This window comes from Pongo abelii, chromosome 5 (assembly GCF_028885655.2).
Source record: "Pongo abelii isolate AG06213 chromosome 5, NHGRI_mPonAbe1-v2.0_pri, whole genome shotgun sequence".
In the NCBI taxonomy this organism is placed as follows: domain Eukaryota; kingdom Metazoa; phylum Chordata; class Mammalia; order Primates; family Hominidae; genus Pongo; species Pongo abelii.
This window is the reverse complement of record NC_071990.2, coordinates 131553960-131566902: the sequence shown is the minus strand read 5'-3', so window position 1 is coordinate 131566902 and position 12943 is coordinate 131553960. Positions and strand designations below refer to the sequence as shown.

The 12943-nt window shown below is 42.0% G+C and overlaps 1 protein-coding gene across 12 annotated transcripts in view; it reads right to left on the bottom strand.

Annotated features, from left to right (window-relative positions):
- L3MBTL3 (L3MBTL histone methyl-lysine binding protein 3) overlaps positions 1 to 12943 on the bottom strand; it is a 123092-nt gene that overhangs the window by 78890 nt on the left and 31259 nt on the right. For 7 of the 12 annotated variants that reach the window (XM_024249139.3, XM_054558151.2, XM_054558148.2 and 4 more), the window contains exons 4-10: positions 12806 to 12917; positions 12371 to 12445; positions 10803 to 10962; positions 9219 to 9351; positions 6920 to 7004; positions 4338 to 4429; positions 2017 to 2121 (exon numbers count right to left, since the gene is read on the bottom strand). In XM_024249139.3, the coding sequence (XP_024104907.1) occupies positions 2017 to 2121; positions 4338 to 4429; positions 6920 to 7004; positions 9219 to 9351; positions 10803 to 10962; positions 12371 to 12445; positions 12806 to 12917 (762 nt within the window). The remainder of the gene's footprint in view (positions 1 to 2016; positions 2122 to 4337; positions 4430 to 6919; positions 7005 to 9218; positions 9352 to 10802; positions 10963 to 12370; positions 12446 to 12805; positions 12918 to 12943) is intronic. The other 5 variants (XM_024249141.3, XM_063724981.1, XM_024249142.3 and 2 more) reach the window with 1 other exon arrangement.

Genomic DNA, 12943 nt, shown 5'->3' with positions numbered 1-12943 from the left:
ACATTACTTTTATAATAAAAAATAGGGAAGGTAAAATAAACCGGCAAACACCAAAAGCTGAAAAACAGACACATATCATAAAAATTCCCTTTCTCTTTTATAGCTAAACTTCTCAAAAGCAGTCTATACTTACCGCTTCCTCACAATGATTTTGTAAAACTCAATTCTGTCCCCAGACGCTCCAGTCGCCCTGGCGCAAGACACAACTCCTTCATGCTCCTTGAGAACAACCACAGCATCTGACACTGCTGCTTCTTCCCCACTTCAACTGCCTGCTCTCCCTGGTTCCTACTGCAGGCCCCTCTCCTGGTTCCTTTCTCTGTCTCTCGCTGTTCCTTTTCAGGATCCTGCTCTATTCTTTCTCCTGCACCCATCTCTTACATGATGGTATTCTTCAGGGCTAGCAACTCCCGCCTTGCGCTCTTGCTGGGCAATATCATCCACTTCAAAGGACAAACACAAAGCATCCACCAAGAAACTGTGACACTCCTCTTCCAACTCAAAAGGGTCTAACAAAAACTTGAGTGCAGGAAGAAGAGAACATACAATGTCTGATCAAGTTTGAGAATGTCAGTATTCTCACTGTAAATAAAATCTACACAAATGTTCCACAACAGTTTTCTGATATGAGTAAGAGAATCCAGTTATTTCCTTTCACTACGTATTACATTATTACAAGCTGCAAGTTCCTTTAACACTCAATGCCTCAGGTTTCTCATCTGAAGAATGGGAGGGAAAGGGTTCTACCTCAAAAGGTCGTTTTGAGAACTAATAAAAGCTAACAGATGGGCTGGGCGTGGTGGCTCTCGCCTGTAATCCCAGCACTTTGGGAGGCTGAGGCAGATCGCCTGAGGTCAGGAGTTCGAGACCAGCCTGGCCAACACGACGAAACCTCATCTCTACCAAAAATATACAAACTAGCCAGGCAAGGTGGCATGCGCCTGTAGTCCTAGCTACTCAGGAGGCTGAGGCAGGAGAATCACTTGAACCTGGGAGGTGGAGGTTGCAGTGAGCCAAGATTACACCACTGCACTCCAGCCTGGGTGACAGAGTGGGACTCCACCTCAAAAAAATAAAATAAAATAAAAGAGCTAACAGATGAAAAGTACTTGGATTAGCCGCTGGCACATAGTATGCCCTATGTAACTGTATGTTATCATTGACTGAGGCTGTCATCATCCAGCTATCACATGGTACTGTGTTCTGCAGAAGCCAACCTTCTTATAAGTTCATTAGGTAATTAAAGAATAGTATAATACCTAAAACTAGTACATAAGACTATCTTATTCTTTGGGGAGAAATTTTTAAAATAGATATACCTCTGGCTCAAGGGAGGGAGCAAGGAGAAGGCCAGCATAGGAGGAATCACATTTTTAAAGTACTCTTGGTAATATATGTATGTATAACAGACTTGGTCATTTTTTCCTGAAAAATTTCATACAGATACCTTAAAATACTAAAAAAAAAAGTATCTGTTGGTCTGTTCCTTATGTTAAGGAATACAGTACGGCAAAGCCTACAGAATCAGACAGACATGGGTTCAAATCCTGGTTCTGCCACTTTGAAGCTGTGTGGTCACAGTTTTTAAAGTACTCTCAGTAATATATTAGACTGAGATATATATTTATATATTTGGCTTGGTCATTTTTTTCCTGAAAAATTTCACAGAGATACCTTGAAATACTAAAAAAAACTAAGTATCTGTTGGTCTGTTCCTTATGGCAAGGACTATGGCATCAGACAGACACTGGTTCAAATCCGGGTTCTACCACTTTAAAGCTGTGTGGTCTTGTATCCATCACTTCATCACTCTGAGCCTCAGTTCCCTAATCTACAGAACAGAGCTTGAGAAAAATCACAACGTGCACAGTATTCTTATAAAGATTAAACGAAATAACGCACACAAAACAGTAAGCACCGTGCCTGGCATGAAATACATCCAATGGCAGTTTTTCCTCATTTTAAATCCCCATAATCACCATTTTATTTTAAAAATAAAGATGAGGCAAAGCTTACCTCCGCCACGGTGAGGACACAGTACACAGACTGATGCTCGGGATCCACGCCTTCTAATTTCATGCCAACTTTGAATCCATTTTTGTTATACGGAAAGGATTGATGCTAAAATGCAAAATGACAGCAGCTTTAGTCCCTTATCCCAAAGGCCTAGTTAAAGATGTAAATAGTTACCATTTTAAAAATAAAGACTATTTAACCAAATACATAACTTCTAAAAATCCAAAGAAAAAGAATCAATAAATAACCCAATGAGAAAATGGACCAAGGCTATACAAAGGTCCCAGGAAAGGAAATGTAATGCCGTATACCCTTTGTCTTTTACATATTTGAAAAGATGCTCAACCTCATGCGAAAGAGACATACAAAGTAAAATTACACTAAGATACGTTTCACCTATCAGGCTGATAAAGATCAAAAAGTTTGACAACACTGTGTTGGTAAAGCTGTAGGAAAACAGATACATGCATACATCACTAGGAAGAATGCAAATTGGTACAACCTCTAGTAATTTCATAATATCAATCAAAAAATTCTTTTTGATACAACAATTCTAACTCTAGGAAATTATCCAAGAGATTTTCACACATGAAAAATGACTGTTATAGAAGATTATTCACTAAAACATATAGCAAAAGATTAGAAAGTATATATGTATGCATGTGCAAATCAATACGGAGGAACGTAAATTATTACAGAACAGGCCTAAGATGGAATACTATGTATTGCTATAAAAGAATGGTGAAGAGATTCATGACTCAGATAGAATCATCTTCAAACTGTCAAGTTAAACAAAAAAAGCAAAGACCAAAAAGTATACAACATATGTTACCATTTGGTTGAAGACAGAAAGGGAAGGATCTGTGTATATATATATTGTTTATATGAACATATAATTTTCCAGGAAGGGAATATAAGAACTGGTAATACTGGTTACTTCAGGAGAGGCAAATCTGGTGCCTGGGGGACAGGGCTATGAGAGACATTCTTTATATGATTATAGTACTTTTATATTTTGAATCACATGCATTCATTACTGATTCAAGGAATTAGTTACATTTAAACTTTTTTTTTAATGTGAAAAACTCTCTTCTCTAAAGGACCAAAGCTACAGAAAATAATTACAGAGAACAAGTTTATATGTAATTACTACTATATTTAAATTAAATATTCTTAATGTAGATATAATCGTCCTAACATTTACTAACATTTATTATTCATCACTTTTTAAAAGCTTGCTATGTTCATACCTACATAAAAATATATCTATGGCAAATTAATTACATACCATGATTAAATATAATGAAATAATTTAAATCAAGGGTCAGCAAACTCCAGTCTGTGGGTCAAATCCAGTGCACCATGAGTTTTTGTAAACAATCTTACTGGAACATAGTGATGCCCACTTGTCTACATATTCTCTATGGCTGCTTTTGTGCTACAACGACCTAACTGAGTCGTTGCAACAGAGACCACATGCTCTGAAATGCCTAACATATTTACTATCTGGCCCTTTACCAAAAAAGTTTACCAACCCTTGTTTTTTTGTATGTGTTTTGTTTGTCTGTTTAGAGACAGGGTCTTGCTCTGTTGTCCAGGCTGGAGTGCAGTGGCAGGATTGTAGCTCATGGCAACTTTGAACACCACGCTCCACTATATTTTTTATTTATTTTTTTTTTTAGAGGCAGGGTCTCACTATGTTGCTCAGACTGGTCTCGAACTCCTGGCCTCAAGTGATCCTACTGCCTCAACTTCCCAAAGTGATGAGATTGCAGGCAGGCATGTGCCACCACACCAGGACCCCAATTCTTGGTTTAGTCCAGGGAAATCAACTGTTACTCAGAACTACATCTGATATCTATATTGTTAACTGATTTTAAATCACTTATGATAAAACACTTTTATTATAGCTAATATAATATAGTGACCCATTTTTAGATGTTTTGCTGTGATAATACGTAAATCATAGTAACTCATTTTTAATTTCTCAAAGCCACAATGTTGACATGAAATTTCCTAATATTTTTTCTTCATCTGCTAGTTTTTCGTGGTAGTATTAGTATCCCTGTTAAAATTCATGATTGCAAGCCCATAAGATGCTGAGAGAGAAGAGCACACACGTGTCAGTGTACACCCACACATGTGGCACGGGGAGGACACACATGTCAATGTTAACTGCCCTCCATATAAACACATGCATCAAAAACTGCATGCTGAAAAAATGATCCCAAGTCAAATTTCAGTGGCAACAACAATCCTAATTCAGGCTGGTATCCCAGCTCCTGTGCCCTTACAGATTATGTCTCTAGAAGGGCCCATACCTCCTTGAACAGCTTCGCCGGCACTGCCACCGCTTTCTCCTCTTCCAGGTAGGATGCCCAGCACCACGCTTTCTTTCCTTTAGGAGGCAAACCTGAAAGGCAAGCAAGACTGAAATGACAGAATTTCCAAATCTAAGCCAGCAGTGATGCATCTGTGAACTCACACGTCCCTGACTGATACTCTGCCTAGCTCTTCTCTGACTTCCAGGACTGGTATCTCTCTGTCTCTCTTCCTGACTCCTCTTCCCAAGAACCAAGATAAAAAGTGAACTGTGGTTTGCACCCACAGTGAGGAGGGTAGGAGATGGAAGTGGAAGAACTTAGAATAAAGGAAGAAAACAACAGGAAGTCAAGAGAAAACACGTTTACCACAGAAGCTACAGGAAGGGAGAGCTTCTAGAAGCAGGATGCTCAAAAAATTTTCCCTAAGAGATCAAGAAGTTGAGGACTGTGGAAAGGCCAGTGCATTGAGTGGCTGCTAATCTTGAAAAGGAAGGAAAACAATCAATATAGTGAGAAGCAGATTTTTAGGTGCAAAAAGAATACATAAGTGATAAAAACAATGGAGCAGTTAATATTAGTTTTATATATTTTGGATTAATTTGACAAATACTGGAAATGAAGGAAAAATATAATAGCCTGATGGGTAGCAAAGCTGAGAGAAAGGTACTTTGGGGATGAGACTGGAACAGGCTAAGGTAGAGTATACAAAGAGAAGAAAAAAATCGGAAAACTTAAGGAAAAAATGTGACTGAAGGAACAAGGTCCCAGAAGAGCCAGGGGCCTGAAGTTCATCCGGGGTGAAAAAGAAGGGCAGGGGAAATGACGGTGAAAGAAACAGACATTTCAAGGCAGAGTGCAGAGGAACTGAGGAATTTACACCCTTCATCTCAGTGATGTAAAATAGAAGGCCATCTCTGAAAAGACACAAAAGTTAAGCTGTTTGCCTGGGGCAGGTGGGGCTATTTCCAGTTTTTTGAGGAATTAACAGAACAAGGCTAGAATGCGCCCTGGCACTGAGGAGGAGCACCTGGTTCATGGCCCTGGTTTGTCGGGACAGTATGACTGACTGTGCAGGCTGCGAGCTGAGACAGGCAAGGGGATAGAGCCTAGTGAGGGACATCCCCCAGGGCCTCTATGGAAGTGACCCAAGGTCCACACAGAATAAGCAGAAAAGTACATCGAGACAAATACTAAAGGGAAGGGCTCCAGGGCTGGCTTCTTCCTGGAAATAAAATGCTGCCTGAGGAACAATGAAACAAACAAAAAAAAGGGCCAGGCACGGTGGCTCATGCCTGTAATCCCAGCACTTTGGGAGGTAGACATGGGCAGATGGCTTGACGTCAGGAGTTCGAGACCAGCCTGGCCAATATGATGAAACCCCATCTCTACTAAAAATACAAAAATTAGCCAGGCGTGGTGGTCCACACCTGTAATCCCAGCTACTTGGGAGGCTGTGGCAGGGGAATCAGGTGAACCTAGGAGGTGGAGGCTGCTGTGAGCCGAGATTGCGCCACCATACTTCAGCCTGGGTGACAGAGTGAGAATCCATCTCGAAGATGGGAGGGGAGGGGAGGGGAGGGAAAGGAAGGGAAGGGAAGGGGAGGGGAGGGGAGGGGAGGGAAGGGGAGGGGAGGGGAGGGGAGGGGAGGGAAGGGGAGGGAAGGGAAGGGAAGGGGAGGGGAGGGGAGGGGAGGGGAGGGGAGGGGAGGGGAGGGGAGGGGAGGGGAGGGGAGGGGAGGGGAAGGAAGGGGAGGGGAGGGGAGGGGAGGGGAGGGGAGGGGAGGGGAGGGGAGGGGAGGGGAGGGGACGGAAGGGAAGGGAAGAGAAGAGAGAAGAGATGAGAAGGGGAGGGAAAAAACAGGTTCCATGCCAGGAGCTCGTGTTTTGAGAGGGAACATTAAAAACCTAAAACTGTGGGAAATGAACAAGAACAGAGGTTTTATAAAGAAGCAGAGGCAGGAAACACCTACTTGATGAGGGGGACAGAGAGAGAGAGGGAGAGAGGGATGGAGGGAGGGAGAGAGAGAGAGGGACGGAGGGAGAGAGAGAGACGGACGGAGAGAGGGAGAGAGAGAGAGAGGGAGGGAGGGAGACAGGGAGAGGCGGAGACAGAGAGGAAGGGAGAGAGGGAGAGAAGGAGGGAGGGAGAAAGGGAGGGAGAGAGGGAGACAGGGAGGGAGGGAGGGAGGGAGAGAGGGAGGGAGGGAGGGAGGGAGGGAGAGAGGGAGGGAGGGAGAGAGGGAGAGAGGGAGGGAGGGAGAGAGGGAGAGAGGGAGGGAGGGAGGGAGAGAGGGAGGGAGGGAGAGAGGGAGGGAGGGAGGGAGGGAGAGAGGGAGGGAAGGAGGGAGAGAGGGAGGGAGGGAGGAAGGAAGACAGTTCTCATGCTTACCCTGAAACCACTTGAAAGTTATGAATTTTCATTTTTTTCCTTATACTCAAAATCTCAATCTTTATTGACAAAACTGAATCAAAGAAAATCCTGAAGTAATACTTTAACTGGCATGACTAAAATTTCCACCTGTGTGAACCATTTCCAATTTCATAAAGTTACAAGTAAGACTTTATTTTCGTCAGCTCACCCTGCTTTAATACAGCCGAATCCCCTCGTCTTTTCCTCCGTGCTCTCTGCGAACCCCTCAGGATTCTTACATCTTGTTTGTTCTCCTACAAAAAGAAAGGAAAATTATGACTTTAAAGTTCAAGAAATCAGCACCAGTGAACAGTTAGAGAGCTTTTAGAGAACAGTTAGAGAACAGAAAGCACTTTTTCTGTTGTTCTTTTCTTCAGTTTTACTTTGTAACTTTTAAGGAAGGTAAGAATATAGTTCATTTGAAAACTGCGTTGCTTTTGGCCTGAGGTTGTTACAAAATAAGACCATATCCATGTATTACCTGCTGGAAGGGCATGGACACCGCTCCCCGCTCCTTGAAACACTTTCCGCTCTCAGTTGTGTGACCACTCCGCTCTGATTTTCCTCACGCCTCACTGGCCCCTCTTTGTCTCCTCTGCTGATGTCTTTTCCAATCCAGTTCCCTTCTTTACTCTTTCTAGTCCCTTTCCCTGGGTTTTCAAGGTCATCTTATATAGGCCAGATACTCCCAATCCACATCCTCAGCTTCCTCTCCCTGACTCCATGTGGCTGTAGACAAATGCCTACTTGGGATCTTCACCTGGATGGTTAATCAGCATCTCAAACCCATCATGGCCAAAGGACTCTTTGTTCTGCACTCCACCCTCATCTTCCCATTCTCAGTAAGAGACAGGATTATCCAGCCAATTGTTAAAGCCAAAATTCTGAGCTTTATCCCTGATTTTTCTCTTTTCCTCACACACTCTGACAACCCTACCTCTAACATTGATTCCCAAATCCACAGACTTCCATCTTCTTCAGCCTTCTTACATGTCTACTGCAATAAACTCCTAACTGGTTTCCCTGATTCCACTCAGGGCTACAGTGGTCATTTAAAACATACATCATATCAAAGCATTCCCTTGTCTTAACTTTCCAGAGGCTTTGCCTGACACTCAGAATACATGAACACCCTCGACTCTTGTTTACCATAAAACCCTACATGCCCTGGACCACACATACCTCTTCAACTTCATCTTACTCCACCGTCTCCTAAACCACAATGACCAGACTTCTTTTTATTTCCTCGAACAGAACATGCTGTGCAAGTTCTTACCTTAAGGACTTTCCTCTGGAAGTTCTACTACCCAGAAGACACCTCACTCTTAACTTCACATAGCTGACTCCTCTTCATTGATCAGATCACACTGTTCACGCCATCATCTTTGGGAGGGCTCCCTGACTACCCAACCTAAAGCAGTCAGCCAATCCTAATGCCCTATTTTAATTCTCAGTGTAGCACTTACCACTGGGTGACATTTCTCCTGTTCATTTTGTTTGTAGATTAAATACCCCCTAAACAAGTATGCAGTGTCTCTGCCAGGAGAGACTCTGTCATCTATTTGTCTTATGCATCCCTGTATTCTCAGCTCCTAGAACAGTGACTCCCGGTATTGTACAGTTGTACAATACCGATCTTAACGGAAACGCTTCCAGATCTCAAAGTTCCCTTTTCCTATAAAACCATTAATAGATGCTTTAGGAATATGATATTTACGTTTTAATTCACACATTTTGAATGGCTTTTCCCCAATATACCTGATATTTGTGTGCCGTTTTTTAACCACTCAGATAGTTTTTTTTGTTTTTTTTTGGTTTTTTTTTTTTTGAGACACAGTCTCGCTCTGTTGCCCAGGCTGGAGTGGTGCAATCTCGGCTCACTGCAAGCTCTGCCTCCCAGGTTCACGCCATTCTCCTGCCTCAGCCTCCCGAGTAGCTGGGATTACAGGCGCCTGCCACCACGCCTAGCTAATTTTTTGTATTTTCAGTAGAGAAGGGTTTTCACCATGTTAGCCAGGATGGTCTCGATCTCCTGACCTCGTGATCCGCCCGCCTCAGCCTCCCAAAGTGCCGGGATTACAGGCGTGAGCCACTGCGCCCGGCCCACTCAAAGATAGTTTTATGAGATCTGTCTGCAATTTAATGAAACAAGATTGGCATTGTGTTGTCAAGAGGAATTTAAGATTCATCTACAAGATTGAAGGTTTTTAAATGTTCCCTTTCACCCTAGCACTAAATTTCAAGACATGCCACTTTTTCACCCTGAGAAAAGGATACTGTTGTTTATGATTCCCATTTTGAGATCAGGACAGCAAGGCACACAGAGGCCACGTAACTTACTGACACTAACACAGATAGTCCTGGAACCCACATTTGAACTCAGTGGGCTCCAGAGCAGTGCTTGTGACTGTGATGCTACCCACTAAAGATGCATCCCTGCGCTCCTGGTGTCAGGCAGAGGCACTCACCATTTCATCATCCCTCTCTTCTCCATCCTCCTTGGGGTCAGCTTTCAGAGATAATTTTGGTTTTTTCTTCCGACTACACTTAGGATCTTCTTCCTCGTTGTCTTCTTCTATTTCCCTTTCTTCCTTCTGATCTCTGTTGTGTTTATAAACCCAAAATAGTGACAAGAGACAATACTTATCAAACATCTACTTGTTGATTATCAATGCAACAATCATTAAAAAAAAAATCACCCTCCAAAGGAAAAATCTTTAACTACCAGGAGCAATCTGTAGGCATGAGAATATCATATATCAGGAACACTGAAAACAACTATTACATATGACATCTGTCTGTCAGGGCAGAAAATGAAAATTACCTTATATATTAATTTCAAAAGGGGGCCAGCAATATGTATGAAATAGGTTCTAACAAGTTATTTGTCTGTCACATCTACCATCTATACTAATAAAAGAATTGATTATTTAAAGATATTTGTTTTCAGGGTCAAACAAGGATCTAGCAGTTATTAAGAATGACAAATCCAATTGAAAAAATGCTAAGTGTAACATTGTGAAACATCAGTTAGCCAAGAAAAACAAGACAGTTCCAGTTGGGCGCAGTGGCTCACGCCTTTAATCCCAGCATTTTGGGAGGCTGAGGCAGGCGGATCATGAGGTCAGGAGATCAAGATCATCCTGGCTAACATAGTGAAACCCCATCTCTACTAAAATACAAAAAACTAGCTGGGTGTGGTGGCGTGCGCCTGTAGTCCCAGCTACTTGGGAGGCGGAGGCAGGTGAATTGCTTGAACCCGGGAATGTGGAGGTTGCAGTGAGCCAAGACTGTGCCACTGCACTCCAGCCTAGCGATAGAACAAGACTCCGTCTCAAAAAAAAAAAAAGAAAAACAAAATAGTTCCCAAGCCTGTGCTGATTAAAATACATGGGAAATGCCACTAAAATATAAATGTCCAGTCATTTCTTTGTAGTCTACAATGACATGCAAGAAAAACACCTTCTTGGTGATAAGCTGAACTTTGTCAGACTGTCCCCAAATGGGAAGGTCACACACCACTACCAGTTACAGCTGATGCCTCTGTCTCATAATCCTCAGTCCACACCTTGAGATCATCAGTGAAACAACTCACTACACTCTTCCCTATGGCCATTTCCACTCAGTTGATTACGAATCAGTGGAAGCTTTATGCCACATGTGGAGTTTTAACCGAGTTACCTAAGAATTCCCAAAATATAAACAAAACTATGTTTCTATGAAAGTCAGTGTCCTCAAAATGTGTATGTAGCCCAGAAAAAACTAAATACTCTTAGCTGAAGACAATCAAATGAATGGAAATGGAAGACTGAAGGCAGAGGCAGAGGCTGTTTTGCAGGCAGAATATTAGTAATACAACTCAGACCAGGCATGACAGACGTCACCAGGTCCCATATAGGGGTTAGGGCCCGTGTGGCCCTAAAGGAAAAGTCTCTGCGAAAAAGGTATCAATAGGTGATCAATGTCAGAGAGCATAAAACTTCTATAGTCTCAGGCACCACGACTTTGGAATCTAAAACTCATTTTATAGATGGAATGGGGCAAAAACCTACTTATCTTTGATGTGCCGAGCACAATTCTGGCTGCAATAGTTTCCTCCAGAAAGACACTCATCTACGTTGCCATACTGACAACAGTTCTCACAGAACTGAAGCCCTTCTACTTTCACTGGATCCTTCAACCTGAAAGGCATCCCAGTCTTCTCTGAAAAGACTAGAAGATGAAAAGAAGAAATGCAAATTAAAACCATGACAGAAGACACTCTAAAATACAATCAAACTTTTTCTTCTAATAATTTTGTTAGCAACACAATAAAGAATAGTGTTTGCTGAATGAATGAATGATCAAATGACAGTGTTTTGGGGGGGTATGGGCTCTGTAAAAATCACTCAAGTCATTCAAATAATGAAAAAATATTCTGCAGAAAGGACAAAAGCTTGCCCATGGCTTTTTCTACAGAGTTTACAAGAAAATTTCACTAGTCATTAAATTCAGAAGACGCATATATCGATCTATAGAATCTTCTTCTACATTTATATCTTTCAGAAAATTTCAAAGGATCTTCTTTTATTTCACATTTATAATCTTTTGATGAATGATTTTGTTTCACTTAATTGGCTAAATCAACATCTTATCTATTACGCTTTCAATGTAGTACATTTCCTGAATCACAGCTATCCAAATTGTGTAGAAACTCACATTTCCTTTTGCCTGAATTGTTAGGCTAATCATTCATTCAGCCAACAGTTATTAGGCACCAATTTGTTCTAGACATTAATAATGACAGTAGAGACCTTGCCCAAGAAAGCTCACAGTCTAGAAGAGAAGAGAGGCAAGAAAACCAGTATTTATAATAAAATGTGATACATGCAATACTAGAGGCATAAACAAGGTCCAGAAGTAGTACAGAAGAAGTGATTCATTCAGCCTGGGGGAAGGTGAGAGAAGGATTTGCTGATAGAAAGCCTCAACAGGGTTTTGAAGGCCAAAGAGGAATTTACCAAATGGACAAAGAGAGAAATGGCATTTGAGCCAGAAAAAGCAGTATGAGTAAAGGCAAGAAAGCATGAAACCACATGATGTGTTGGGAAAATTACACGTAACTCTGTGCTGCTGGCACTGCCAGAACACAACATACAAAGAAGGAAACAGAGACTGAGGAGACAAAGCGAGCAGGTAGGTGCAGGCACCCAGATCTTTGTATGTTCTGCTAAAAAGGCAACGAGAAATCAGTGAAGTGTCAGATAAGCAATCTACGTAAGTTCCTCTGGCTTCAAGCTGCAGGACCAATTGGAAGGGGGTAAAATTAAAAGCAGAGTGACATCTGCAATAGTTCAGATGAGAGTTGAGAAGAGCCTACATTAAGGCCGTGGCAAAGATGATAGACAGAAAAGGCCAGATCTGAGACATATTAGGAAATAAAAATCAAGAGGTATAAGTAACAGGATATGGGGATGGGAAGAACAAATTCAGGATGACTCCTATATTTCTTGCTTGTCCACTGGGTGGATGGTGCTATTGTCAACTGAAATATGGGTTAGGGAAGAAAGAGCAGGTTTGTGGGGAGGGGAGAAAGAAATAGAAAATGAATTGCATTTCAGACATGTGGAGTTTGAGGTACCTGTGGGACATCCAGGTGGAGATGTCCAGTAGGCAGGTGGAAATACGGGCCTGGAGCTCGGGGGAGAGGTCGGGGCTGGAGATGTAGATTTAGGAGTCATCAGCATATAGGTGTTAGTTACAACCATCGGAGTAGATGAGAAAAAAAGTGGCAGGCTTTTGGCTAAATCACCTGTGTAGGCTACAACATGGATTTACTTAATTTCCAACTAACCTTGTGCTACTACAGATCTGGCATTAGGAAAGAAGACAGTTTATAGTTATTTTAAAATATAAATGCTGGCTCCTATCAGTTTCATTATAGAAATTTACCTAACAACATGAGGCACAAAAATTACCCGGGGCCTTCAAAGTTCCAGCCTATTACAAAACTTTACATATTCTTATTTCAAATCTTTCAAAAGCAAGAAATAAAATGCAGATGACCCATCCTTACCTTCTTGAGCAGTTGGTACCATCCAAGTGGTAGTAGCAGTTGCTTTTTTAACATTTTCCATCTCATTCTCATCTGTAATAACTTCCAGGGCTCCAAACTCATTTACCCGAAACTAGCGACAACACAGCAGAAAGAGGC